The 27,115-nt window shown below is 45.1% G+C and overlaps 1 protein-coding gene across 32 annotated transcripts in view; it reads right to left on the reverse strand.

Moving 5' to 3' along the window:
* PLIN2 (perilipin 2) overlaps positions 1-27,115 on the reverse strand; it is a 97,879-nt gene that overhangs the window by 4,367 nt on the left and 66,397 nt on the right. For 18 of the 32 annotated variants that reach the window (XM_070495710.1, XM_070495720.1, XM_070495730.1 and 15 more), the window contains 7 exons: positions 17,359-17,410; positions 17,078-17,273; positions 15,142-15,224; positions 14,031-14,316; positions 12,957-13,138; positions 11,839-11,973; positions 10,843-11,133 (listed from right to left, as the gene is read on the reverse strand). In XM_070495710.1, coding sequence (XP_070351811.1) covers positions 10,843-11,133; positions 11,839-11,973; positions 12,957-13,138; positions 14,031-14,316; positions 15,142-15,224; positions 17,078-17,273; positions 17,359-17,410 — 1,225 coding nt within the window. Of the gene's footprint in view, positions 1-10,394; positions 11,134-11,838; positions 11,974-12,956; positions 13,139-14,030; positions 14,317-15,141; positions 15,225-17,077; positions 17,274-17,358; positions 17,411-18,182; positions 18,519-27,115 lie in introns of those variants that run through there. The other 14 variants (XM_044757037.2, XM_070495734.1, XM_070495736.1 and 11 more) reach the window with 8 other exon arrangements.

A 27,115-nucleotide genomic window follows, 5' to 3' on the forward strand; every position in this document is an offset into this window, starting at 1 on the left:
TTTAAACAACCTGAGTTGATGGCTAACTGCTTCAATGTCACATGAAGTTTTTGTGAGTAATCTAAACATAACTGTTGGGAACAAATGATTTAAATAAAAATGGGTAAGAGTTTTCGGGTATAATAATTATGTTTTATGGTATAAATGCTTAAAAAACAGCTTCCAGAATCTTTTTGGTAACTTGAAACTTTAGAGTTGTGCTAAATTAAGTGATAAAAATTAAGTATCTAGGTCATTTTCCAAACAAGATAAAATATTAAAAATTAATTACTAAGCATAGACTTGTCTGCCTCTGGTTTCTTATCTCAAATTCACTAAAAGATGCTTGATTTTATTGATAAACGTGTTTTGTACATGCTGAGGAATTTTCTACGAGAAAGCACATATTTCTAGAAAGTCGCTACACAAAAAAAGTAAAATGTATGTTTTCAGTAAAAAAGGTATAAAATTAGAGATATTTTTATTTTGTTAAAAAGATAAATTTGTCCTAAAGTTCTAAAAAAACTCAAAAAGACATAGAACAAATTCTGAATGTAAAACGTTAAGTAACAAAGGGTTTATGGTTTATGGAAGCAAAGCCCTAAAGAGTTTTGTATATGGTCAAGTTGGCTGAGATTAAAATAAGTAAATTTCAAAGTCAAAAGTAAGGCAGTCACAAGAATAGCCGCTGGCTCCAGTGTGTGCACAGGAACAAGGGCAGGTTAGGAGCGCAACCGGCCGGCAGGGGGCAGAAAGTGCCTGCAGTGGGAGGGAGAACGGGTGAATGCATGGTCCAGCCAGCTGGCACCAGTGCAAGTGGCTGGTGGCCGGGACTCCCCACCCCTCTGGCAGCGGCACGACTGAGGCTGAGCAAAGGGTAGAGAGAGCGACTGCCATAGCCTGGGGAGCAGCAAGCATTTCTCCAGAACAAAGTGATCAACAACCAAAGGCTGTTCTGGTTGGCTTTAACAGCACCCCCAGTGACAGCCTAGGACACCCTAGCCCCACCCCCCACTAGGGGGCCAAAGGACCTTGACTCACTCCTGCAATACCTTATAGGCGGCTTGGGTATCAGGCGACCAGAGGCTACATGTGAAAATAACAATGTATTGGTCTACAGGAGGAGAAGAGTAGAAATGAGCAAAATGACTTCCATCACTTCTCACTCCACCCTGCGGCAATGCTTCTATAACACTGCTGGGTGGACAAAACCCCCTGAGGTTGCCTTGTTTCATTATATTGATGGTGTCGTGTTAACCTCTGAGTCTTTTTCAGGCCTTCGAGAAACCTCCCGCTCCCTTGTCGCCCACCTATACCAATGAGGATGGGTAGGAAACAACAACAAAGTACAAGAGTCTGGCTTATCTGTCAAATACTTGGGTGTTATCTGGTCGGGTAAGACAAAAGTGGTTCCTGCTACTGTTATAGATAAGATAGGCTGTCTGTCCTCTTTACAAGTTGGTGGAAAAGGGTATTATCTGGGACTAGGGGACCACCAAGCAGGAGGCCTTCACCCAAGCCAAAATAACAGTGAAACATATCCAGTCCTTGAGTGTTTTAACGCAAGGACGACTGTGTGTATTAGACGTTTCCAGTTACCCAGAGAGGTTTGGATGGGGTCTCTGGCAGAGGCAAGGCAATAAGTGAGTGCCCTTTGGCTTCCAGTCCCAACTGTGGAAAGGGGCTCACCCTGTGGATGACACAATGGGCACAACAAAAGTGGACTATTAATTGTTACCCATTGTTAGGGGCAGAACTCTAGGATGGTTTCTGACAGGGGCTCCGGGGAATGCTGATAAGTGTACCATGCGTCTGCACATCGGGTGACAAAGCCACCAGGGAACGAACAAACAAACGAGTTAGCTCAGATTCGTCTCCTGGAAGAAGTGCCAGCCAAAAGAGTGACAAAGTGGCTACACAAAAAGACTGAACACAAAGCACAAAGGACCCTATGGGCTATTGCCAAGGCCTGGGGCCTCCACTTGTGCTATGCTAATATGCTGCAGGTCTGTCAGGTGTGCTCTCCTTTTCCTTGCAGAGACCCTGGGCCATTCTCCTGGACATAGGCCACATTGCCAGAAGCAACCAGCCCGCTCAGCACTGGCAAGTGGACTACATCAGCCCCTTGCCTCTTTCTGATGGCAGCCGGTATGCTCTCACTTGTGTGGACATGTCTACAGGACTGCTGCAGGCATACTGCAGCAAGAGGGCCACACAGAAGACCACCATAACAAGGCCTGAGACACCTCTGTGCTGTATATGGTGTTCCCATGGACATTAATAGTGACCTGGGTACACATTGTACTGGCCACCAGGTACAGACGTGGGCCGATTAGATGGACATACATTGGGTTTTTCACTTGCCATACAACCCCATGGCCGTGGGGCTGATGGAACAAATAAACAGCTTGCCCAAACAACTAAAGAGAGAAGACAGGACCCTAGCCCACTGAACGAGATGCCTGGCAAGTGCAATATGTCTACTAAATAAACATGAGATGCACTCAATCCAGTATATGTCAGATGTTGACACAAGAACCTGATATGACATTACGTCTATAAACAAGGGCCAAGCAAAGAGAAAAACTACAACCACAGATGGACATTCAAAAACAAGTTGCTTTTGCCTCTACCACCAAACTCCCTACTGGGAGCCACATGGTCACTTGGCCCTGGGACTGGCAGGTGGGGGGGCCTGCTGGTGTGGTCTCTTTACCCCCTGGAGGACAGGCTTAGAGCAAAATATCACAGTGTCACCTCCAATTCCCCAAGACACTTTCATCCTTTCCCTCTGGTGTGTCTTGTTGGATGGTCATGAACTCCCTGTTTTAGTTCTCTCTAAACATCTTACTTTTCGTCCTTAGGACAACGCCTGCCAACCTTTTCGCTACCTGGATACACACCATTACTGGCATACAAAATTGCTCCAACTGCTAGGTATGCAGCGAGCTGCCTTTCTCTTCTCTCTCTTCTCATGGCGTTACCATGGCGTCTCCAAGCTGCCAACGCCTCTGACTGGAGAGCCCTGTGAGAGTGGATGAGTGTCGCCCACTTTCCCATTTCTACTCCCCTTCACCTGGTGACATGTTTTCTTTGGTGTCCTTGCCTTTTCACTACTTCTTTTATTTTCATGTTGTGCTCTCTATTGCTGTTGTCGTCTCAAGTTACAGTGCTCATCTCTGGGTACGGCTGGAGGAAAACCACGAAAGACTGGTGTGATGAGATTGTAAGGGCCATTCGGACACATGGGGGGTAGAGTGCAAACGGACAAATGGGGGCTGGAGTGTAGGGGCACTGGCCGGCATGCCCCTTTAAGACCATGTGTCCTTCAGGGTCCTTGTCTGGGCTTCGTGCCAGCACTCACAATAACAGTCCTGAGCTTGGCCAACCCAGCTGCTTTCTCATGGGAGAGTTAACACAAAGACCCTTTCGGTTTGAGGGAACACACAGGTCCTGCAGGGGGGGCCCTGGACCTTGGAATGCAGGTCAGACAGGGACGATCCCCCTTGGCAAGCACACAGCCTTCGTTCCTCTGCCTACTTAAGCTAGCTTCTCTCAGGGGGTGGTAGCGCGTGCACGTTGCTGTCCAGCTGGCCGCCACTGGACCTTCCCTGTAGGTAACTCCCAATAAACCCTTATGCTTCATTGGCTGTCTCTGGGTCTTTCCTTTGGTCTCTCGGCAGCCTATCTTGCACTGCTCAGCCAGATGGGCGTGTGGCAGAATAGGTAGTAATAATATCCCTATATATGGTGGAGAAAAGAAAATGCGACTTTTTCCTTAAAAACAAAAAAAATTAAAATTAAAATACCTAGCATCGTAGATAAAGTAGGTTATCATATTCTCTTATTTTGGAGCCCCCGACCTTCTGCTTCCAAAGGCACTTAATAGTGCTAGTAGTATTGCTTGAGCCCAGCTGGCCGGTTCCATGCCCACCCCACACGTGACGCAGGACGTCTGTATCAGGACATCTGCGTCAGCAGGTTTCCATGGCCGCTCCCTGCAGTCGTCGGGGGAACCGTTCCCGAAGTCCCTCATCTTAGGGCGTCCACGAGACCCCTAAGACCCAGATTGCTAAGCGCTCATGAGATAAAGACGGAGGACTCGGGGCTGCGAGAGCGCGAAGGCAGCAAGGAGGCCGGGAGAGCGTCCGGGGCCGCGAGCCCCCTGCGGCACCGCGATGGTTGTGCCCAGGTTGGACGAAGGGTTCATTCATCAAATGCCGCTATAAAAGCAGCAGCGGCGGCGGCACCGATCCGCCGACCGCGTCTGCCGCGGGCGGCCCAGGAGCGGAGACCCAGCCGGGGGCGGTGCCCGCGCTCCCACACGGCTCGGCGCCGCCGCTCCGACTGTCCCCGGCCCGCGGGCCCTTGGCCTGGCTGGCACTAACCGCGACCATGCTGATCCCCCGCTTCAATGCCGACCACTAGGCGCCCTTGTCTGGCTGCAGCAGCGCCCCCCGGGCCGGGGACAGTCTCACCTCCAGCAAGGGCTCCCCCGTCAACGCGCAGGTAAGGCTGGCTTCGCGGGGCTCGGCGTCACGGGGAGGAGACACTGGGACGGGGCGCTCAGGAAGACGAGTCGGGGATCCCCGGCCGGAGCAACCCTGTCTCGGGAGCCCCGGACGTGTGCGGCGCGCACGCACGCTTGTCACAGTAGGCATTGGTTCTCCTTTCCCGCGGCAGGCTCCTTCGGCGCTGCCCCCGGCCCGCGCTCTCTGCCCGGTCTCTCACATTAGTTGGGGCAAACATGTGCCAAGCAAGGACTCACTAACTAGAACCTGGCTTCTCGGGGGAGGTGGCAACAAACGGCAATCCCCCCTCGCCTCGCAGCCTGGACCCGGGAAGAGGAGCCGGGAGGAGGGTAAAGCAGACCAAGGTGCTGTTTTCCAGTTGGCATAAAGGCAGGCTAGTGGTGGCGGGGGCCCTGGAGAGGTGAGGCTGCTCCAGAAATAAAAACACCATCGGTGGGAATTTAACTTGCTGGTAAAGGTGAGTGTGCAAGCAGTGCTGATAAACGTGACGTAGAATCAGGAAAACTGACTTATTTTGCACTAGAGAATAAGTATTGAAGAACTAAGGAAGTGAAAAGAAAAACAAATTTTTGTTTGCATAAAAGTAATTCTAAGGTATAGGGCGTGCAAGAGGTAATGATTAGCTGGAACAGCAAATCCGCAAGACTAACCTTGCTGAGGGTTTGATTTTAACAGAAACCTCTCACCATCCATAATAGGTTGCATATGCAGCTTGATTATACGCTTGCAGGTTAGGCCAGGAGCATCTTGGTTTTGCTTTACTCTCTCTTTAGCCTTTAACTGAGCAGTTTGGTACAGCTAAGTGGGCTAGTGCACATCCTTGCCCTGCAGTAGGACCACTTTTTTGTCCCGTAAATGCTTGAACAAGAGTCTGTGGAAGTGGTTAGAACTCTCAGCCCAGGGAGCAGGTTGGCACTGATCACAACAAAGTTAAAGTGATTCTTGGTATCCATCGCACAACATTCAAGGAGTCAGTGTTAACTCCTGTGTCTTTGATTCATTTGAGCAGGTACCTCAAGAGTAGGTCTTCATAAAATAAAACACTTTATGGAGCCCACATCCAGGGTCTCGTTTGGAGAGAAGGGGCTATAGGTAGCCCTAGCCCTACTTTTGTTCCAGGTTAGAATCATTGTTTCCTATGCTTCTCAAAGTGTGGTCAGATTCTACCTGCAGTTGAATCACTAGAGATGATGCTTTTTTTTTTTCAAATAGGGATGCTTTTAAAAAATGCAGGGGCCAGCCCCGTGGCCGAGTGGTTAGGTTCGCGCTCTGCTTTGGCGGCCCAGGGTTTCGCTGGTCCGGATCCTGGGCGCAGACATGGCACCGCTCGTCAGGCCATGCTGAGGCAGAGTCCTACATGCCACAGCTAAAAGGACCCACAACTAAAATATATAACTATTTACCGGGGGGATTTGGGGAGAAAAAGCAGAAAAAAAAAAAAAGATTGGCAACACTTGTTAGCTCCGGTGTTAATCTTAAAAAAAAAAAAAAGTACAGATGCCTGGTACTACCTCCACATTTACCAGATTCCCTGGAGGTGGAACCCAGGAATCTACATTTTATTAGTCTCCCCAGTTGATAATCCTTGGCAGTGACAGAGAGGGCAGGGGAAGGCTCCCTGACAGAGGACGTGGTTTCATCCATGCTGGGAGCTCCCTCGGAGGAGCTGCCTCATTTTATATGAGGGAGTCAGTCTCCTAGATACGTTAGCTAACTCCTTAGCTGGGTTTTCCTGGGCTCTCCCCTGGGTAGAAAAGACAGTGAAAAAAGAAAAGTGCTTGATTCACTCTCTTCAACATCTCTTATTACCGCTAAGTTACCATTTAAATGGTTGGCTAGAATCAAAGACAGATAACACCAAGTGTTGGTGAGGATGTGGAGAAATCGGAACCTCACACCCTGCTGGTGGGAACATAAGATGGTGCAGCCTCTTTGGAAAACAGTCTGGTAGTTTCTCAATTAAATAGTGTGACCATATGACCCACTAGCAATTCCACTCCTAGCTATATACCCAAGAGAAATGGAAATGTAATTGAAATTCTAACCATTTCTTCATCACTGATTTTTACACAAAAGTACCATTTAATCTACTCATTACTTTTTAAAAATGTCAGGTAACAACCCTATCCACTACTTTCCTCAGTTTCTTAAGTTCTAGAAGACAGACCTTTTTTCCTCCTCACAGGAAATATCACCTAAGTTAGCGTTCTGTTTTGCTTTGGTCAATAAAACTTAAAACCCAAATTGTTCCCGTGCCAGTCCTATACTGCCTTATGCTGAAGTGTCATATTTTGTAGGTTAATTTTGTAATAAAGGTAGGGAATTTAAAAATTAGCCTGGGGCCATTAAGGATGAGGGAAGAATAGTGTTCTATACCAGGTTATTACTTGAATATTTGTCTACAACTTTCCCCTAAGACCATAAGTCTCTAAGGGCAGTTTCTGGTCTTTTTTTTTTTTTTGGTGAGGAAGATTGGCCCTGAACTGACATCTGTAGCCAATCCTCCTCTATTTTGTATGTGACATGCTGCCACAGCATGGCTTGATGAGCGGTGTGTAGGTCTGGGCCAGGGATCTGAACCTGCAAACTCAGGGCTACTGAAGCAGAGCACATGAACTTAACCACTACACCACCGGGCCAGCTCCCAGTTTCTGGACCTTACATTCTCAGCAGAGCAGAGTTCATGCCTTATACTATTAGGAACTCAGATATTGAATTGAGTCATTTTTTAATAAAGCTACATATATATAATAATGTAGCTACCAACCTATCCACATTTTCTCTACCTGATGAATGCATCCACTAGATTTTTTCAGTGTTAGCCCAAAATATACATATTATGATATGGTTCTAACAGCTTTTATATGGCTCTCTCGAATAGCACTTTCATAAAATCAGTACCAAGCTAAAGAACCTAGAAGGTCTATTCTACATCAAGACTAGGCTCCCCCATGAGATTTAAAGCCTTTCATTATGTTAGAACCCATTTCTCTCTAACCTGCAGGCCCAGTTTAAGCAAATTAAGCTGGAGCAAGAATCCTGGGAAACTCTGTCGCACTTCCTCCAAACACTTTCCCTTCCCACTGCCTTCCTAGCAATTCACTGAGTCCTCTTACTGACAGTCTTAACAACTAAACATGCATATATTACTCAGCAATCTCACCAGTCAAACTCAACAGGCTGCCCGCCTTTCACCACCTCACCACCAGCTGAGGGTGTGATTTTCCTATTCAGGCTTTTCTACCTGATCACCCCACTCTGCACCAGCTAGATGGTGAGCAAGAAGGCTCTACCTCACCAGCCCTAAAAATATGACCTGGGCCTATCCTAGTGAGGGTCCAGTTGACCCCATTTCTTTCAGGAATCAGTAACTTCTAAAACATAGGAGAGGGGCTGGCCCTGTGGCCGAGTGGTTAGGCTTGCATGCCCAGGGTTTCGCCGGTTTGAATCCTGGGCGAGGACATGGCACCCTCATCAGGCCATGCCGAGGTGGTGTCCCATATGCCACAACCAGAGGCACTTACAACTAGAATATACAACTATGTACTGGGGGGGCTTTGGGGAGAAGAAAAAAAAAAAAGATTGGCAACAGATGTTAGCTCAGGTCTTAAAAAAAAATCCTTGAACACTCAAGGCACACCATGCCAGCCTTCATGCAGCCAAATGTTTAAAAACCTGCCAGTGAGATACTGTGCTAGGCTTAGTCAGCTTTTTTCCTCAAAAGAATTGTCTTCCTTGGGGAATAAGTCTGTTAAGCCCAAACTGCCAGTTTATGCAACAATAAAGCTCTACTATGCGAGAACACCACAAATTTTGAGATATGTTGACAGCAGAATGAAATGCATGTAGCCACAAATTTGAGAGACAAAGACAGACAAAACCACAGCCAGTGTGCACAGCTCATGGCAAAAAGCAAGGGCTAGTGGTGGTGTTCTAGAAGCTAAGAGAGGTCTCCTTTATATTCTGTCTTGCTCATGAAGAATAGTTTTGAGACCTGTCTCCTTTTCACAAACAATTCAGTTCGCACTATAACTCTTATGATGAGGAAATGCAAAAGTTTATGTTCAGAATAAGAAAGCATGTGTACAGCTATAGTATATGAATTTTCCAACCAATCAGAATAAACCATAAAATACCAGCCTTGGAGTTTTGAGGCAAAGAGGGGCAGGGTCATGTGCAATTTGAACTAAGAAGTAAATTTTTAAAAGGCCTCTTATCGGGGGGCAGGCAGGTAAGTGAATGGATGAATGGAGAGGCTCCATCCAGGAAGCCCATAAATTGTGACAGTCCACCTTCCCAGAAACCAGAAGCTCCTCAGTTTCAAGTATCTCAGTGAGTCCTTACCCTCCAATTAGACTCACTTGTATACTGATTCCTGGCGTTAACTCAAGGGCAAAAAAATGTAGTTTATAGCTTAGTAAGCTTTGACACACTCACTCACACCAAAGGTGCATGTAAGGTTATGTGCTGCTTCCTTATTTTCATGGGGAGAAAGGGGTAAACCAGGACAGAAAGGAGGCAAATTTGACTTAGACTTTGGTTCTGCTGAAGGGCAGCCTTGCTAACCACTTAGCAGGGAGGGGCAGAAGCATCTAGTTCTAAGATGTTTTTTGAAACAGTTTGGCATCCTGCAGCTTTGTTATAAGGAGATTCACAATATTTCCTAAATCAATGACCAACATTGAGGAGGCTAGAAGTCTGAACACTCTAGGCAGAAGAAGGACCCTTTTCTACAGGGGGTCCAAAGTCTTTTTTACTTCTAATTATTCTCACGTGGTCTTCTAAAGGTATCTCACCAACAACTGTTAGTGACTTTCGCCCTAAGTGACAACACAGTTCATTCCAGCTGACACTGGACACTGAACAATCTTACTCCAGGGCTCACACTTTAAATGGTCCTTGTGGCTGGCCCCATGGGACAGTGGTTAAGTTTGGCCCATTCCACTTTGGTGGCCTAGGTTTACGGGTTCATATCCTTGGCACAGATCTATACCACTCATCAGCCATGCTGTGGCGGCAACGCACATATAAAGGAAAACTGGCACAGACACTAGCTCAGAGCTAATCTTCTTCAGCAAAAAAAAAAAAAGAAAAAAAATGGCCCCTTGACAAGAAATGCCTGCTGCTTTTATGTGAGACTAATGCAAAGAGTCACTCTCTTGCTTCCTTTCAGCTTTGATTCCTTTTCAGCAAGGCAGTCAGCCCTTAGTAGGTCCTTCTACTGGTTTAAAAACCCACTCTCAGGGGTCCAGTAACTGGACAAATGAAGGTAATGACTGTCACCTAGTAAAATTTTTATGTGCACATTAGCTTTTTACTTGTTTAAAACCTGTTATCAGGGGCCAGCCCCACGGTCAGAGTGGTTAAATTTGCACGCTCCGCGTCGGCAGCCCGGGATTTCGCTGGTTCAGATCCTGGGCACAGACATGGCACTGCTCATCAAGCCACACTGAGGCAGCGTCCCACGTGCCACAACTAGAAGGACTCACAACTAAAAAAGTATACAACTATGTACTGGGGGACTTTGGGGAGAAAAAGGAAAAATAAAATCTTTTAAAAAAAAAACAAAACTAAAAAACCTGTTATCAAATATTCCATTCCAATGTTATTCCATAACCTTAGTCTTCCAATGTTGTTAACCTGCCAAATTTCCCAACAGGCCAATTGGAATTCATGCACGTGTATTAATAACCATGTCATGCAGGCCAGGCAGCTCTAAGAAAGCAACACACAAAGCACATGGAAACACAGCATAACGGATCTATTCTGCGGTGCATTTTATTGAATTCATAGCGGACATTCCTTTATGAAAAACAAAAAGCTCAAGTTGTACAAACATGCATTTTGGGACAAACTAACGATGAGGCTGGGACCAAACACCAGTTCATACCACAGCCCACCCGAAGGTGCTTTTATTCAAACAAACAGACAGCAACAGTGGCAACAGAATGAGACCAAAAAGGCACTGGAACTTTTTGTGAGTTCTGGCTAGGCTCTGACAAGTCTAGCATTCTTTTCTTAATAGCCAGGTAAACAAGAGAATTCACGTGCTAACGCCAGAAATTTTAAAGCTCTTAATCCAGTTAGAAATGACTATAATGGAGGACCTTTTTTTCTAGCTAGCTGCTTCCCCAATTCCAAGTTGCCTAGCAGGTTAATTTCAACATAACATAAAGTATCATCTGGCTGGCTGCACCATGCACTGGTGACAGGGACAGGTTTAATGTGTTTTGTGCTCAGGTTGCTGGGTCTCCTGGCTGGCTGTATCCTACTCTGTGCCTTTGTTCTGAGCATTCTGAGACTCCGTCAGCTGAGGATAAAAGGGACCTACCAGCCAGTTGAGGGGTGTGTTGTTAACAAGATAATCCATCACATCATCCAGAGACTCCTTCATTTTCTGCAGCTGTCCCTTGCTAGAAGTGAGGAGGCCCTCCGACACTTCCTGAAAGGAGGCAGCATTGTGGAACACCGAGTAGATGTCTCCAGCCATCACCCCCAAGTGACTGGCCTGATCTTGGATGTTCTGTGGTAACCCCTGGACGCTGCACAGGAGGGTGTGGCACGTGGTCTGGAGCTGCTGAGTCAGGTTGCGAGCAATAGCCAGGGTACGTGACTCAATGTGCTAAAAATAAAATAAGTTTAAAACATTAACCGTGGATCCAACAGTGCTATGTATGAATTAGTTCAACTACAGTAAGCTGGCCATGTGTCTACCACATAGGTGGCTTCTTGGACATTTTAAAATCCTTATAACAAGCCTGGGTGCAGCAGTATTATTCACATTTCACAGATACACATACTAGCTTTTGGGACCCATCAGAGAACCACTTTCTAGGATTACAACACGCTATTTCTTCTGTCTGGAATGTTAGTCCCTGTATTGTCCTTTCACCTCGTTTATTCACTTGTTAGGTCTCAGCTTAGCACTCATCTCTTCTGGGAAGCCATCTGACCACCCTCCTCACTTCAAGGTTGATTTAGGTACCCACCCTATATATTCTCATACTGCCTGTCTTTATGCCTTCAAAAAAGGCTGTGACAATAAAAATGCCTACCTCCCCTGTTAGTCTGTACCCATTATGAGAGCAAGGCCCATGTTTCTCATTTAGTTGTATCCCATTGGGGTAATATGTTTATCTGTAGGTTGGAAGATAAAGTTACAGCACAGTTTTGCTTTTCTGTCACATAACAAGCAACCTATGTACACGGTATTGTTCAAACTTCTGATAGAGTATTCTAAGAGGAATAATGGGAAAATTTAAATGAAAGCCTGATGAGAGCTTCTTCAGAAACTGGAGTGGGTGACTATCCCAGCTGTCTTACTTACCTCAGCACAGTGGGATTCATCTGTATCATCATGGCCGATGTTTCTCTTCCACTCCACCCAGGAGAGATAGAGCTTATCCTGAGCATCCTGAATTTTCTGGTTGGCACTGTGCACATTGTTCCTGGCAAATTCAATCTAGAACGCATTGAAATAAAACAAAGGAACAAACTAGTCAGACATTCATGTTAGCCTGTTCTCAGATCTATGATGTCAATCAGATACATATGTGTAAAATACAAATTAAAATTACAAAAGAAGGGGCCGACCCTGTGGCCGAGTGGTTAAGTTCACACACTCTGCTTCGGGCAGCCCAGGGTTTTCCCAGTTCGAATCCTGGACGCAGACATGGCACCCCTCATCGAGCCATGCTGAGGCGGCATCCCACATGCCACAGCTAGGAGGACCCACAACTAAAAATACACAACTATGTACCAGGGGGCTTTGGGGAGAAAAAGGAAAAATAAAATCTTTAAAAAAATAATAATAATAAAAATTAAAAAAAAAATAAAATTACAAAAGAAAAAGGAATTCCAAGTTCTTCTTCCCTGTTGTCAACCACCAAGTTCCCCTTCCAAGAATAAACCAGTTTCTAATGGCAGTACAATACAAACTGTTCTATAACTTGGCAATCTTTAATGACTACACAATAGTCTTTTGTGATATATCCATTGAATTAATTCCCCAGTACTTGACATGCATTGTTTATAGTCTTTTGCAACTGTAAACAACTTCACATGTGTAGAATAAATTTCTAAAAGTAAAACTACTTGAGGCATAGACATGTTTGTAACTTTCCTGGAATAGTCCCTTGAATCTGCCAGAAGTGCCCAAGTTCATCCCTTTCTCTACACCACTGCCCAAGCGTCACACTTTACCAGTGTGAAAGGACAAGATAGGCATCAGTAATTGGACCCTTCAGTGTAAGATTCACATCACTTCATATATTTCTGCTATTTATACTTCCTTTTCTGTGAGTTGTCTGTATACTCGTTGCCCATTTTTCTATTGGGTTCTTGATAAGATAAAGATAAGATTCTTGGATTTCATGATTACATTTACTCTCAAGCCTCAAGATAAATGAGCTCACTTCAGATACCTTTAAATGAAGTTTCACTCACCAGGTTAACAGTGGAATGGAGCTGAGAAATGGTCGCTTGGCTTTTCTGCTTCACTTCTTTAACCCTGCTGAGAGCCTGCTGGTAGGCACGTGAGCGGAGCTTGCTAGATAGGGATCCCAGTCTGATATAATAACTTGGCTTCTGCACTGGATCAAACCCTTCGACTTTTTTGGCTTCTTTTTCTGAAGTTAGAAAGAAGGGACAAAAATGTAAGGAGATCACAGCTCTAAGTGACAGGCCTGGACTCTAACTTGCACCTTGACTTTGTCGATTCTACCCCACCCACCTAACAATTAAGCACTCATTTTCCCAAGACAGCTGGTCCGCTGCTGGGCTTGACCACCCAGGACTTCTCACTGTCTCGGACATTTTCATCTACACACGCCTCTTCCCACTAGAGCTTCTGGGCAACACGGTACCTGGCACCTAGTCAGCACTGAATGTTTAATGATTCTGTAAAGCAGCCCATTAAAGACAATTCCTTTATAGAAAATATTTCTCTAGGCTAATTTCTCCTAAAGTTTCAAAACTTACTACGTAAAATTGAATGTGAAACACGATTGCTTTAAGAAGGAAAATCTATAGAGACAAAGATTAGTGGCTGCCTAGGGGAGGGGGGAATGGAGATTGACTGCACTGAAGGTTCTTCTGGGGTGATAGAAATGTTCTAAAACTGGATTGTGGTGATGGTTGTGCAACTGTGTAAATTTAGAATGAAAACAGGTAAATTTTTTGGTATATAAAGTATATCTCAGTGAAGCTGTTTAAAAAGATTGCTTTAAGGGGCCGGCAGGTGGCACAGCGGTTAAGTGCGCACATTCTGCTTTGGTGGCCCCGGGTTCGCCAGTTCCGATCCCAGGTGCGGACATGGCACCGCTTGGCAAGCCATGCTGTGGCAGGCATCCCACATATAAAGTAAAGGAAAATGGGCACAGACATTAGCTCAGGGCCAGTCTTCCTCAGCAAAAAGAGGAGGACTGGCGGCAGATGTTAGCTCAGGGCTAATCTTCCTCAAAAAAAAAAAAAGATTGCTTTAAGATACAAAACATTATTTCAAGACAAAAATCCAATTACCTAGTTCTTCCTCAGTGAGAGGGAGGTACTGGTCTACCAGCAGCTCTGATCTGGTGAGCGCATTTTCTACTCCGCTGCTCACCAGCTGCACCATCCGACTTCCCAAGACAGTGTTAATGCTGCCATTGACCACAGACTTGGTCTTCTCCACACTGCCCGTCACCGCTCCTTTGGTCCTGTGCATCACCCCAGTGATCGTGCTGGCCACAGAATCCTTGGCCCCAGTCACAGTAGTCGTCACAGCATCTTTTGCCCCATTCATAGCACCTCTGGCATTGGCAACAACCTACAAAAAGAAAAACGCAGGTCACTTGGCTGGTGAGAAACATGGACATAAATACGTATTTAAGGTCTTGACTAAGGTTTTAAAGAGTTGAGTTAAAAAGGAATCTGGCTCTTTCACTCCCTAGCTTTAGGTCTGGGGCACGTCACTAAGAGTTGATGAGCCTCAATTTCTTTATCAGGTATATTTGCCCCACCTGCCACCACTCAAGGATTGTTGGAGGAGCAAATGAGGTAATCACATATAAAATTTGTCAACTTGTCAGGATGTTTTTTTTTTTTAACCAGGTGAACCTGTGGTAAGGTACAAGGGTTACTCTAGAGAATGGGATTTTCCATGTTGACATGCTTATACTGAGAGCAGCTCGTGCATACCTATGAGCATAGATGTAGGTACCATGCAAACCTGGCCCTCTGCACATGGCCCCACAAGGCCAAAACATAGGCAGAGATGTCAGTTCTTCATCCTGCTGGATGTATTCTCAGATACCAAGTGAGAAAAGCTTCTCGATACCACCTCTGCCATTTATCCAATACCACATGAGCATCAGTTATTTGAGAGAGCAATTTTACCTGCAGAGGCAAAGCCATAAGCTGATACAGACCAGACTAAAAGTATTCTAGTCCAAAGGTAGATAGTTCATCTCTGCTTCTTAGACATAAGCTGACAATTCAGGAAGTAAGGGAGTGGCAATTACTCTTTGAAAAATATATCCAGGTTTAGGGAACAAATAAGTATTTCCTAATTATCGCATGCACAGCCTGGGCTAAATAGATAGAATATGGAAACGTGAGATGGCAAGCCTCAGCACTCTTGTCCCAAGCTCACCTGGTTTGTTGGCTGATTCAGAATAGGCAGTTTCTCCTCAATCCTGTCTAGCCCCTTACAGGCATAGGTATTGGCAAGCGCAACTAGAAGAGTCACAAATAGGGGAAATCTTAATGGTGTAGGTAAGAATGAATACATTATTCTTATTATAAAAAGCAGCAAGAATATTGGTCTTGCTTTACCACACAATGTGTTGACTGGCTTCTCTAGCTCAGACAGAAGAGGCTTGGCAGGTTGCTGGCAACTTTCTTCCACTGACAGAGAAATAAGGGTGTGCTGGGGAGCAGCAGGCAGAGATGGTGACAGGACAAGTAGGAAGCTGGCTAAGAAGCTTCTTCCTCATCAACTTGCCTGTAAGGTTAATGCCAAGAGAAGCCAGGCTCACCTGAACCCTCATTCAGGGAATAAGGTATCTGAAAACGCCCTCAAAATTACCATTTCCATGCTACTTTAATCCCCAGCTACACTTAATTCAGTGGTGGCAGTGTATTTTGGGTTATCACCAGGAAACAGTATGTTAACAGCACCCTACATCTCCCTAACAAGATCCAGACTGTGGTCGAAGCTTCCCCGCAATGACCACCATGCCAAGCACTAGGACTAAATGCCTTTTGGAAGTAGCAGAGTTGGAAAACTGGTCTCTAAAGGTTTCTTAAAATTCTAAAAGTCCATGACCTAACCATTCAGGGGAATGATTTAAATCTTTATTCAAAAGTAGTTCATAATGGGGAGAAATTGGGACCTTCATACACTGCTGGTGGGATGTAGAATGGTGCAGCCACTTTGGAAAACAGTCTAGCAGTTCCTCAAAAGCTCTGAGTTATTACATGACCCAGCAATTCCATTCTTAGGTATAGACCCAAGAGAATCGAGAACATATGTCCACATGAAACCTTGTACACAAACATTCCCAACAGCATTCATTATTCGTAATTGCCAAAAAGTAGAAGCAACCCAAACATCCATCACTGATGAATAAATAAAATATGATCTATCCACATGATGGAATATTATTCCATAATAAAGAGGAATGAAGTACTGATTGACGCTACAATATGGCTAAACCTTGAAAACATTATGCTAAGCGAAAGAAGCCAGTCACAAAAGACCACATATTTTATGATTCCATTTACGTTAAGTGTCTAGAACAGGCAAATCTATAAACAGAAAGTAGATTAGTACTTGCCTGGGGTGGGGGTTGAAAGGAAATGGGGAGTGACTGCTAATGGGGGTCTAAGGTTTCCTATTTTGTTTTAATATTTAAACTGCTTAATCTTTCTCTGTATTTTTAAATTGTGGTAAACAGATATAACATAAACTTCACCACTTTAACTATTTCTAAGTGTACAATTCAGTGGCATTCACAATGTTGTGTAACCATCACCACTGTTACTTCCAGAACTTTTTCATCATCCCAGACAGAAACTGGTATGAGGCCTCTTTCTGGGATGATGAAAGTGTTCTAAAATTGATCATGGTGATGCTTGTACAACACTGTAAATATACTAAAAACTACTGAATGGTACACGTTAAGGGGGTGAATTGTATGGTGTGTTAATTATCTCAATAAAGATGTCCTTTATTTTTTTAAAAGCAGTTCATATACACTGTAGTCCCAAGGAAGTCAGCTATTTCATTTCACCCACTGGCTCCCCTTATGATCTCAGCTACCAACACAGAAGCATCTCTGGGTGATTTTTTTTTTAAGTGTCATGAGCATCCACCATTGCTCTGAAGCAGGCATTCTACAACCATGAGGGTCACCTGGCAGTTTCTAGGTAAAGGCAGTATGTGCCTCAGAAAAGCCTGAGGATTCCCGATGTTGCTGCTGTGTCCTTAGGGCATAAGGCTGGTATTCGCCATATTCAAGCCAGCTCCTGGCTCACCCCGGCCTGAGTCCCTAGGACTGAATCTTGAACGGAAAATCAGAACTCACTTTGTGGCTCTAGCTTTTGGATGAGAGGCAGAGCACTCGACACGGCCACCGAGGTGATGGTCTTCACGCCCTTCTCTGCCATCTCACACACAGACTTCAAGCAGGGATACTGATCCTTGGTACTGATGTAAGCGGAGGAGACGAGGTCATAGGTGGAGCTCACCAAGGGCAGGTTGGCCACCCGAGTCACGACGCTCTGCAACCAAGGGGGACGGAGGTGTTAACTTCTCAAAACACATGGGGAGGGAAGGAATCAAGAAAGGGCCATGTAAAATTCTTACCGGCTGTGGATCAACTGCGGCAGATGCCATTTTCCTTCCTGGAAAAAGAAATCTGCGGAAGAGAAACTTATTTCAAGACACTAAGATAAGATTCTCCCAGATTCATTCCCCGACCCGAGCAAATGCTAATTTCAAGTAGAGAAAAGTCCCTGCTGAGGTAAGTGGAGTTTTCGCCCAGCTTCCACCCCCTGGCTCTCAGTGTTCTCGCCGGGCAAACAGCTTCGGAGGGAAGGTTCAGGGCTCGCGGTCAACTTTCAACACAAAAGAGGCTCGGCAGGGAAAAGCAAAGTTGTTGATACATTTGTCTTTGTTTCTCCACCAGGATACCAGAAATGCCTTTTGAAGAGGAATATCTTTTCACAAAAATGCTAACCAAGTTAAAGTCTATGTTAAAACTACAGAGAGATTTCAAGTAGAAGACATCTGGGACGGTCAGGACCATCAAGCTGGAGCACTTTGGGGGGAATTTATTCCTTGCTTGTGAAAGAACTGAAACCAGTTCAGGGACAACTAAGCAAAGAGGAAGGTGCTCCGAGGAAGTGAGAAAGCGTTTCAGCTTCTAAACGTAAATTTAGCGCCCCCAACGACCCGCACCCGAAAAACTGCCTCTTGCTAAGCAGCAGGGCTGGGAAGGAAACGTGCGCGGCCGCCCGCTGCCACTTCCGGGCCCGTCGCCCCGGTTCTACGAGAAATGAGTAAGAACCACGCGGAATGCAGAAGGCAGGCGCCGGGACCGACACCCCGCTGTCGCCGTGCACCCCAGAAAGTCCTTATAAGCATTTCCTTATAAATAATCTCCTTTCGGGACAAGAGGAAACGGTTACCCCGAAAGCAAGCCAAGAAGTTACAGCTGCGCTAAAGCTGCCGGCAGGAAAGCAGCCTCCACAAACAAAGCAACGTCGACACCCCAGGCCCGGAGCCCGCCCTGCGCCCGGGGACCCCCAGGACCTCCTCCCCCTGCCACGGCGCTGCGGGGTCCCAGGCCGGCTCGCCAGTCACAGAGGGGGCGCCCACCCACTGACCGACAGCAGCGAAAAGGCGCGAGTGCGGGGAGTCCGCGCGGGCGGCTCGAACAAGCTGCACGAGGGTCTGGCGGCGGGGCCGCGGGCGCCGGGATATAGCCGGCCCCGCCCGCCCCCGCGCCACGTCACCGGCGGCCCGGGACACGCCGCGCCCGGAGGCCAGCGCGAGTGTCGCCCTCTGCCGCTTCCCGGCGCCTGCACCCCGCCGCCGCCCGCCTCGAGGGGCTGGGGGCCCCTGCCAGAATTAGGGGTCCTGCGAGGCCCGTGGCCAAAATGCGGCCGGTGCCCGCGCGGGTTTGTGGTTTTGCAAAAGGCGTGGAGGAGTCCGGCAGACATCTTAACGGTGACTAACCTGTTGGTTACCGTCAGCGATCAGAATAGAAACTGTCTTTAAAAATGGAAACGGTGGCTTCTAGACTTATTTTTAGCAAACAGCTTCTAAAGTTTTGTGAAATTCTAACCCGGCGGTGGACCTGTACAGACTTCTGATTTACTGCTCTTTTGACTTTAAAGTCCGTTTTTCAAACATATGTCTAATTCAAAGTTGAATCAATTTCCAAAAGGGCTTAGAATACTATTGGTTGGTCTCCTTTTTTTCTCAGCGAGACTTAAACCCAAATCACTCCGGGATGATAGCTGCCTATGCTTATTATGCAAACGACCTTTTTTTTTTTAAGTTGTGGGTTTTTTTTTTTTTAAAGAAACCAACATCTGACTCCCAGTGTTTCTGTGTGTAAAATGCAGGGACTTGAACAGAGTTTTTGAGCACACAAGTTGTGCAACCGCCTGGAGCTAGGTAGGGTTCGGTGGACCTCCCCCGGAGTGCGGGGCGGGGGATCTCCGGATGACGTTGCCGCGAGCCTCGGCCTCCCGGGGCGCTCTCGAGGAAGGTGGACAGGAGAGGACAGATAGGAGGTGCGCAGAGGAGCTGGCGCCGGGATGGTCCCCAGGTCCTTGGCCTTCAGGATGGGGAGCAACAGGCGGCGGCAATGACGCAGGAGCCTGGCGGGGGGCTTCCTCAAGCAGTGAAATTTGAATTTTGGGAAGCCTTACCTCAATTACTTAACTAATGTTGCAGGCATAGAGATAGTGTTCATCATATTCAATGCTCCAAACTGATCCATTAAAAATGTATCCCTTATACATGACTGACTACATCCAGAGGCCCTCAGCAAGAGAAAACAATTATGGTATCCTCCACCCCTTCCCCCGCCCGCAGGTAATTCAAAATAAAACACAAGTCTAAACCACAAAGTAACAATTAGGAAATCCAAAAACTTTCCCCTCTCCCCCGCCCCCGTTGACATCTTCAATGCTTTAAGGAATCAAATTATTACTTTCTTCTTTTCTTTTCTTTTTGGTGTTCAGGCTTTGTTGGTGCTCTAAGCAGATATTTGCGGTTTGTTGTCCTCCCCCCACCCGCCCTGAAGTAAGAAGGCAGGAATGTACCGAATTTTAAATAATGACGATAGTTGTTTTTTACTTCTCCCTAATCTGACCTTTTATTTTGCAACAGAAGACTCTTGCCCTTTCACCTACAAATGCCTCCCTCTTTACCTGTTTTGTTTTAAACCTGTGAATCACTTGCCCCCTTCAAAGTTCAGCAAGCTTCCTTTTGCTTCTCTATGCTGTGAAGAAGAGGGCTCACCGGACTAATCCTGGGGCCAGCCTCTCCCAGCCCACGGAGGATGAAGCACACCAAATTCCGCACCTGCAACTCTGTGTCATCTTCTTGAGTCTGTGACAACAGGAGCTAGTGGCAAGAATAACACCCAAGCCCTCCAGGTGATTCTGATAGTCTCCAAAGTTTGAGAACCTTTATTTTACAAAAGTCTTTTTGCATAGTTGGTCAGGGGACTTGTGCATCAGAAACATCTAGGGTGCTTGTTAAACATTCTGCCCCAGACCTACTGTCTGTCTTTGGGAGTGAGGCCCAGGAACCTGCATTTTAACAATCCCCCTTTTGAGTACCACCACTTTACTCTTCACAAAGCACTCTCACATGTTCCTCGTATTTGAGCTTCACAACAACATGGAAATGCAATGAAATAGGAATTCCTACTCCATCTTAATAAAGAAATAGCCTCCAAAAAGTTAGATGATTTGCCCACAGTCTGTGACTGCCTAAGCAGCAGTCAGGCAAGACTAGATCCCAGGTGCATGGGCTGCGCTAGTCCTCTACTTTCTCTTTGCCTTAGTTGTTTTAGTTCTATAAAGCGGAAATAATAATGGTCCCTCACGTTCTAGGTGAAGGGGATATGGGTGTTCATTGGATTAGTTTTTCAACTTTTCTGGGGCTTTAAATGTTTCGAAATAAAAGGTTGAGGATATTATATAGTAATGAGAGAGAATGAACAGACCTGTAACTACATGCAGTGTAATGTAAGCAAAAGAAGCTGTGATACCGAACCTCTTAATCTCAAATTCATGTGCCCGATGTGGAATGAGCCAAACACTGAGACACTGGTGCTTGGACACGGAGAAGGGTTTATTCGAATTGGTCAAAAAGGAGAAGACGGGAGCATGGGTTCTCTCAAATCCATCTTGACAACAGAAGAAAGCAGGGGGTTTTATAGAGCTAAGGGGTGTGCCAGGAGGAGTTTCAGAGAAACAGAGGGGTAATGTGTTTCCTTCACTCCCGATAACCCCCTGGGCAGTCTGACTTCTGGGTGTCAACAGGCAGCTGGGGTCTGGTTATCTGGTGATCCTTGAAGGCATTCTCTTTCCTCTGTAAAACAAATTCATAAATCCTTGCTACCTGCGAGTTACCCCAGGGCTTATTGGGAGTGAAAGAAACAAAGATTAGCCCTCTGTTTCTCTGAAACTCCTCCCAGCACACCCCTTAGCTCTAAAAAACCCCCTGCTTTCTTCTCTTGTCAAGGTGGATTTGAGAGAACCCATGCCCCCCCCCCCTTCTCGTTTTGGCCAATTCAAGTAAATGTTTCTTCGTTTCCAAGCACCGATGTCTCAGTGTTTGGCTTACTGCACACTGGATACACAAATTTGAGATTAAGAGATTTGGTATCAATTTTGGCGAGCCAGCCAGAAATCTTGTGTCCATGGCTAGACCGACTGCCTGGTGAGGGTTTGAGTGGTTGGTGGTCCCCAGCAGCATCCTTGCCTGGAGGACGTTGTCTGCCACTTCCCGCTTCCTGCTGGCATCAGCCACCCTTGGTGCAGTGCTCGCTTGCAGTGGAGAAACTCATTGGACTGCAGTCTACTTTTTGTCCTTGTGTGGATGCATTTGTCTTGTATGTGAGTACTTTCAGTTTTGCTCTGCCTGGTGAGTCACCACAACATGCTTGGTGGTGAATTCTCCGTCTCTCCATTTGCATTTTGTGTCATTGAAAGGAGGAACCCTCTTTTGGAAGAGATCTAGGGGATTGTTTGACTTCACCTTTTGTTTTTGTCCTGTTTGTTTTGTTTTGTTAGATTTTGTCTCTGTGTGTGTGCATTTGTCTTATGTAGGAGTCAGCTATGGGGGACACTAATTCGATCCCCAGCTGTAGCTGTCTAAGCTACAGTCTCCAAAATTGGGTAACTTTTAGCTATGAGCCCATGAAAAGGAAAAAGATGATATTCGTTTATAACACCATGTATGTTTGCAGTAAAGAATATCTAAGAACTAAAGATATTATTATGTGTTTAAAAAGGTTATAGAAGGTTTATGGGAGAAAAATTCTGAGAAAGGAATTTTGTACATAGTCAAATTGGCTAAGATTAAAATGAATTCAGTTGAGTGAATGAATTTTAATATCAAAAGTAAGCTGGTGCAAAATTAGAATTTGGGTTTTTCCTCCTTCACTTAAAAGGATAATTTTCTTAAACTTTTAGTCTGTTCTTGATGAAGAGATTATGAGAGGTTGTTTTTTCTTTTTTTTTTTTTTTTGAGGAAGATTAGCCCTGAGCTAACATCTGCTGCCAATCCTCCTCTTTTTGCTCAGGAAGACTGGCCCTGAGGTAACATCCATGCCCATCTTCCTCTACTTTATATGTGGGATGCCTACCACAGCATGGCTTGCCAAGCAGTGCCATGTATGCACCCAGGATCCAAACTGGCGAACCCCAGGCCACCAAAGTGGAATGTGTCAACTCACCTGCTGTGCCACTGGGCCGGCTCAAGAGTTTTTTTTTTTTTGAGTAGTCTACCAGGAGGGTACAGATTTTATGTTTTATCAAAATAAATTTCCTATGTTGTTTTTATCAGGTCTCTAATCACAGGACAGCTGTTTAATTTTCTGCATTTGCCTGAAAATCTTTAATTGCCACCATGGTTAAATGGATAACCAAGCATTGTTTCATAGAGACCTATGATATTGTGTGGGTAAATGTTATTGATATAAGTGTTTTAAAAATTATATAACATTCCTGAAATTCTGATCTGTCCTGGTTGTCAGTCATAATTCTAGTGCTGCTTTTGCAAATATGTTTCATCTTCAGTGAGATTCATGGAAAGGACTCTGACAATTATTCTAGAATACAGGTTTCTGATAAACTTTCAGATCATGAAACTGGACTGGGTAAGAAATTACAGAACTCTAATGGAAAAACTGATGACTTCATGAAACTGCTAACAAAAGATCAAGAGTTGATTACATGGGACTAAATGAACTGATGAGGATGATTATAATTTTTATGACTTTTCATTTGAAGTATTGCTGATTTTTGAATGTTTTGTTTTTTCAAATTTAAGAAAACCTTTTTCTCTTCTCTAATTATGGCTTACAGCAGTTTGGTAAATTATACCTTTGTAAGCAGAATTAAAATATTTATCTTTTTCTCCCCACCTGATCCCTCCAGAATTTAGAAAGTCTTAGTGAGTGAATATTCTTATTTTCACACAATATAGTTATTTGCATAAGTTCAATAAGAATCCATTCTCCTTATAATAGGAGACAATTGGAAACATTGGTTATATTACCAAAGCTTTGACTGGAGTGTCACATTTGAGAGAAACATGCATAGACTCTGATATGACTGAGCTTTAAGGGACAAAGATTGAATTTATGAAATAAAGCCATTTGGAATTACTGGCCTGGTATCTTGCTTACAGTGTTTTTAGAAACCTTGCCAGGTGAGTAAAGAAGATCCCTTCCCTGATGGGTGCAAAGAACCTCAGGACATTTTGGGGAACCTCAAGAGAAGAGAGGAATTCACCCAAATCTATTGGTATTGCAGGCAGAGTCTGATGACAAGTCCTTGGCTTGGCCTGGCCTCAGGAGGCCCTTAAATTCAATCTGAGATGCCTTATAAAAAGTTCCAGCAGGGGCTAGCCACGTGGCTGAGTGGTTAAGTTCGCCTGCTGTGCTCTGGTGGCCAGGGTTTTGCCAGTTTGGATCCTGGGCACAGACATGGCACTGCTCATCAAGCCACGCTGAGGCAGCATCCCACATGCCACAACTAGAAGGACCCACAACTAAAAATACACAACTATGTACTGGGGGGCTTTGGGGAGAAAAAGGGAAAATAAACTCTTAAAAAAAAAAAAGTTCCAGCAAAGCAAAATTTAAAGGAGCCTATATGATCAATTGCTATTCTTGCTGTACTCATGTAAATAATTGGGCCAACTCTTACTTTGGCTATCTTTGGTAAAAATGAGAGTGATTTTAGAGAAAAAAATTATGTTTCAGTAGAAACTATAATACAAACTTATGGGTATTAGATTCTAGTTCTGTAAATTGTCTTTGAGATTTTTGTTTTCTATCTGTAAACTGGCTATTATGTTTCCTTATTGACTTTGACCCCCAAGCCTGGAAGGACACTTGGATTATTAGAATTTCTCAGAGGTTGACAAAGGCAAGTAATCTTTCCAGAGGTTGGATATGTCATCCAAAACCTTATTTAGTGCATGAACATGAGGACCCTTTGATAATTCCCGTTTATAATGTCTAGACAGGTTTACAAAACAGTTCTCTGGGATTCCCCAAGGGATTAGATCTGTTCTTCAGGGACTATTAAAATTTGGGTTGTCTAGGAGCTGCCCCGTGGCCGAGTGGTTAAGTGCGCGTGCTCTACTTTGGCAGCCCAGGGCTTTGCTGGTTCGGATCCTGGGCATGGACATGGCACCACTCATCAAGCCATGCTGAGGTGGCGTCCCACATGCCACAACTAGAAGGACCCACAAGTAAAAATATACAACTATGTACACGGGGGCTTTGGGGAGAAAAAGGAAAAAAATAAAATCTTAAAAAAAAAATTGGGGTTGTCTGTATACTACTTATTCTTCTGGCTGGATAGTTGATAATAAAATATACTTGTATATGTTGTACTAAAACTGTTGAACAAGGTGCAAAAATTCTAATAATGCAAAATATAACCTGGTACCCTAGAGTATTTTCAATCTTAGGCTGAAAAATTTCATTCCTCAGTTTCTCAATCTTTGTCCCCTTTCAGCAGGAAGTAGCCAGAACAATCAGTGCCCCGCTTCCTATGAGAATGAGGAAGGGAAAAAAGACAGTGGGGATTGAAGCCGGGGTACCTGAGGGTTACTGATATTCAATACGATTACCTTTCAACCTTGTTATGAAAAGAAGTTAATCTTTGTCAATTTGTTGTTTTCTTGTTTAACCTGAGTGGTAACTCAAAGTCACAGGGATTTATGAGCTTGTTTTACAGAGGAAAGAGAATGCCTTCAAGGATCACCAGATAACCAGACCCCAGCTGCCTGTTGACACCCAGAAGTCAGATTGCCCAGGGGCTTATTGGGAGTGAAGGAAACACATTACCCCTCTGTTTCTCTGAAACTCCTCCTGGCACACCCCTTAGCTCTATAAAACCCCCTGCTTTCTTCTCTGGTTAAGGCAGATTTGAGAGAACCCATGCTCCCACCTTCCTATTTTGGCCAATTTGAATAAACCTTTCCCCACCCCCAAGCACTGATGTCTCAATGTTTGGCTTATTGCACATTGCACACAGGAACTTGAGATTAAGAGGTTCAGTACCACGTTCAGCAGTTAGAATAATGCCACGTACATAGAAATGGTAGATATTATTAATGTCTGGTAACCACACCCAGAGACTTTTTCCCCAAGAGAGCTTGGCTCACCGGGAAGTGGATGGGGCTCCAAGGGACTAGCAACATCTCAGGCTCTGCCTAGTCTTCCTTCCTGGACTACAAAGTATGGGAGGCCCTGTCCACAAAGACACATTTCCTAGAGTTTGCAGCAACTCAACCTTCTTTGGGTATATTATTGATCCAAAGTAATAGTGAAATAGTAAGAAAAAAAATCTGGCAGTAAAGTTTCTGTCACCAACCGTCACCGACTAATTGCCCTGAGGAACTCAAGGGAGGTTTGAGAAGCATTTACGTTTCTCAATATTGTGTTTTGTTGTTGTTATGTTAAGAGATGCAATCACCAACTACCCTAAACCAGACCAAGCCGCATTGCAAGAGCAGTGCCCCTGCAGATGAGCTGAGAGATGCCAACTGAGCCTGCGCAAGTGAATACCCACCACTCCCTTTTGAATATCCATTCCCCATCCAAAATAAAAGGTCTCTGCCTCCCTTTGTTCAGGGACAGCCATGACTTTGGAAATGATTCTGCACGGCGTCCTATTTGCTGCAAATATACTTTACTTCGTGTGACAACTACTTCTGGTGGAGGGTCTGATTTTAACTCACTGGGAGGTGAACCCACTTTGGTAACGTTTCCTCTTCCAGAGACATGGCAACTGCCACCTTCCCCCTTGTCATTTCTCTTCCCTCCCCCATAAGCACTGTGTGCTCCAGCTACATCCACCGATATCCCCTCCTCCATGCAGGGCTCTCTCCCTCTCATAACCTCTCTCTTTGGATGTACCCTCGTTCCCTCTGCCTGGAATGCCTGCCCATCTTGCAAACTCTGCTCACTCTGTACAACTCAGCTCTTCACCTCTCTGAGGCCCTCCTCAGCTGCAAGGTTACAAACTAGTCAGTGGCAGAAATGGGCCTCAAACCAGGCATGTCTTGACTGTAGAATCTACAGTGTTTATTATTACTTGGTGTGTGCTCTTAGGCAATAAACACACTTGACCCACATAGGCCTCAGTGCCTGTAAGATGAAGGACTTAGATGATATCTAGGATGCCTTCCAGCTGTATTATCTTCATCCAAAAAATAACAATACCCGCCATTGTTTATAGCTTCACAACGTCCTTTCTATAAACATTATCTCAAACCAGGTACCTTTTCCCGTTCCCTTGTCAGAAGACAGCCTCATCGAAACACAGGGGGAACTGTTACTATGTTCATTTCTTCTTTTCACCTAAGCTTGAAATTAGATAAAACGACCTTTCTCATGGACCAGAGACAAAGATAATGGGTCACAAGTAAGGAGTCATGAGGCCAGATGACTTATGTTTTGACCAGTTCAAACTCCATGCAAACTAGTCACCAGCAGGAAGAATTCCTTCAGTGACCCAATTAATCTACCTTCCTAATCACCCCAAACTTGATCTTCTACCATTCTTCTCCTATTCCCCTCCAAATGCCTTGGAGAGGAAAAGGCAATTCCTCTTTCACAGACTTCATATGGACTTGGCTTCGAAACAGATGTGGGGATCAGAATTTGCCATCCCAAAATGTGTCTCTTTGGCTTCATCATTTTTAAGAACAAAAGACTCAGAAACTTTGACCTTCCCTCTAACTGCCTAAAAGAATTTAAGATAGTAAGCCTGCTCCAGGGGCAGGCCCAGTGGCACAGCGTTAAGTTCGCACGTTCCGCTTCTCGGCGGCCCGGGGTTCGCTGGTTCTGATA

This window comes from Equus asinus, chromosome 23 (assembly GCF_041296235.1).
Source record: "Equus asinus isolate D_3611 breed Donkey chromosome 23, EquAss-T2T_v2, whole genome shotgun sequence".
NCBI classification, from domain to species: domain Eukaryota; kingdom Metazoa; phylum Chordata; class Mammalia; order Perissodactyla; family Equidae; genus Equus; species Equus asinus.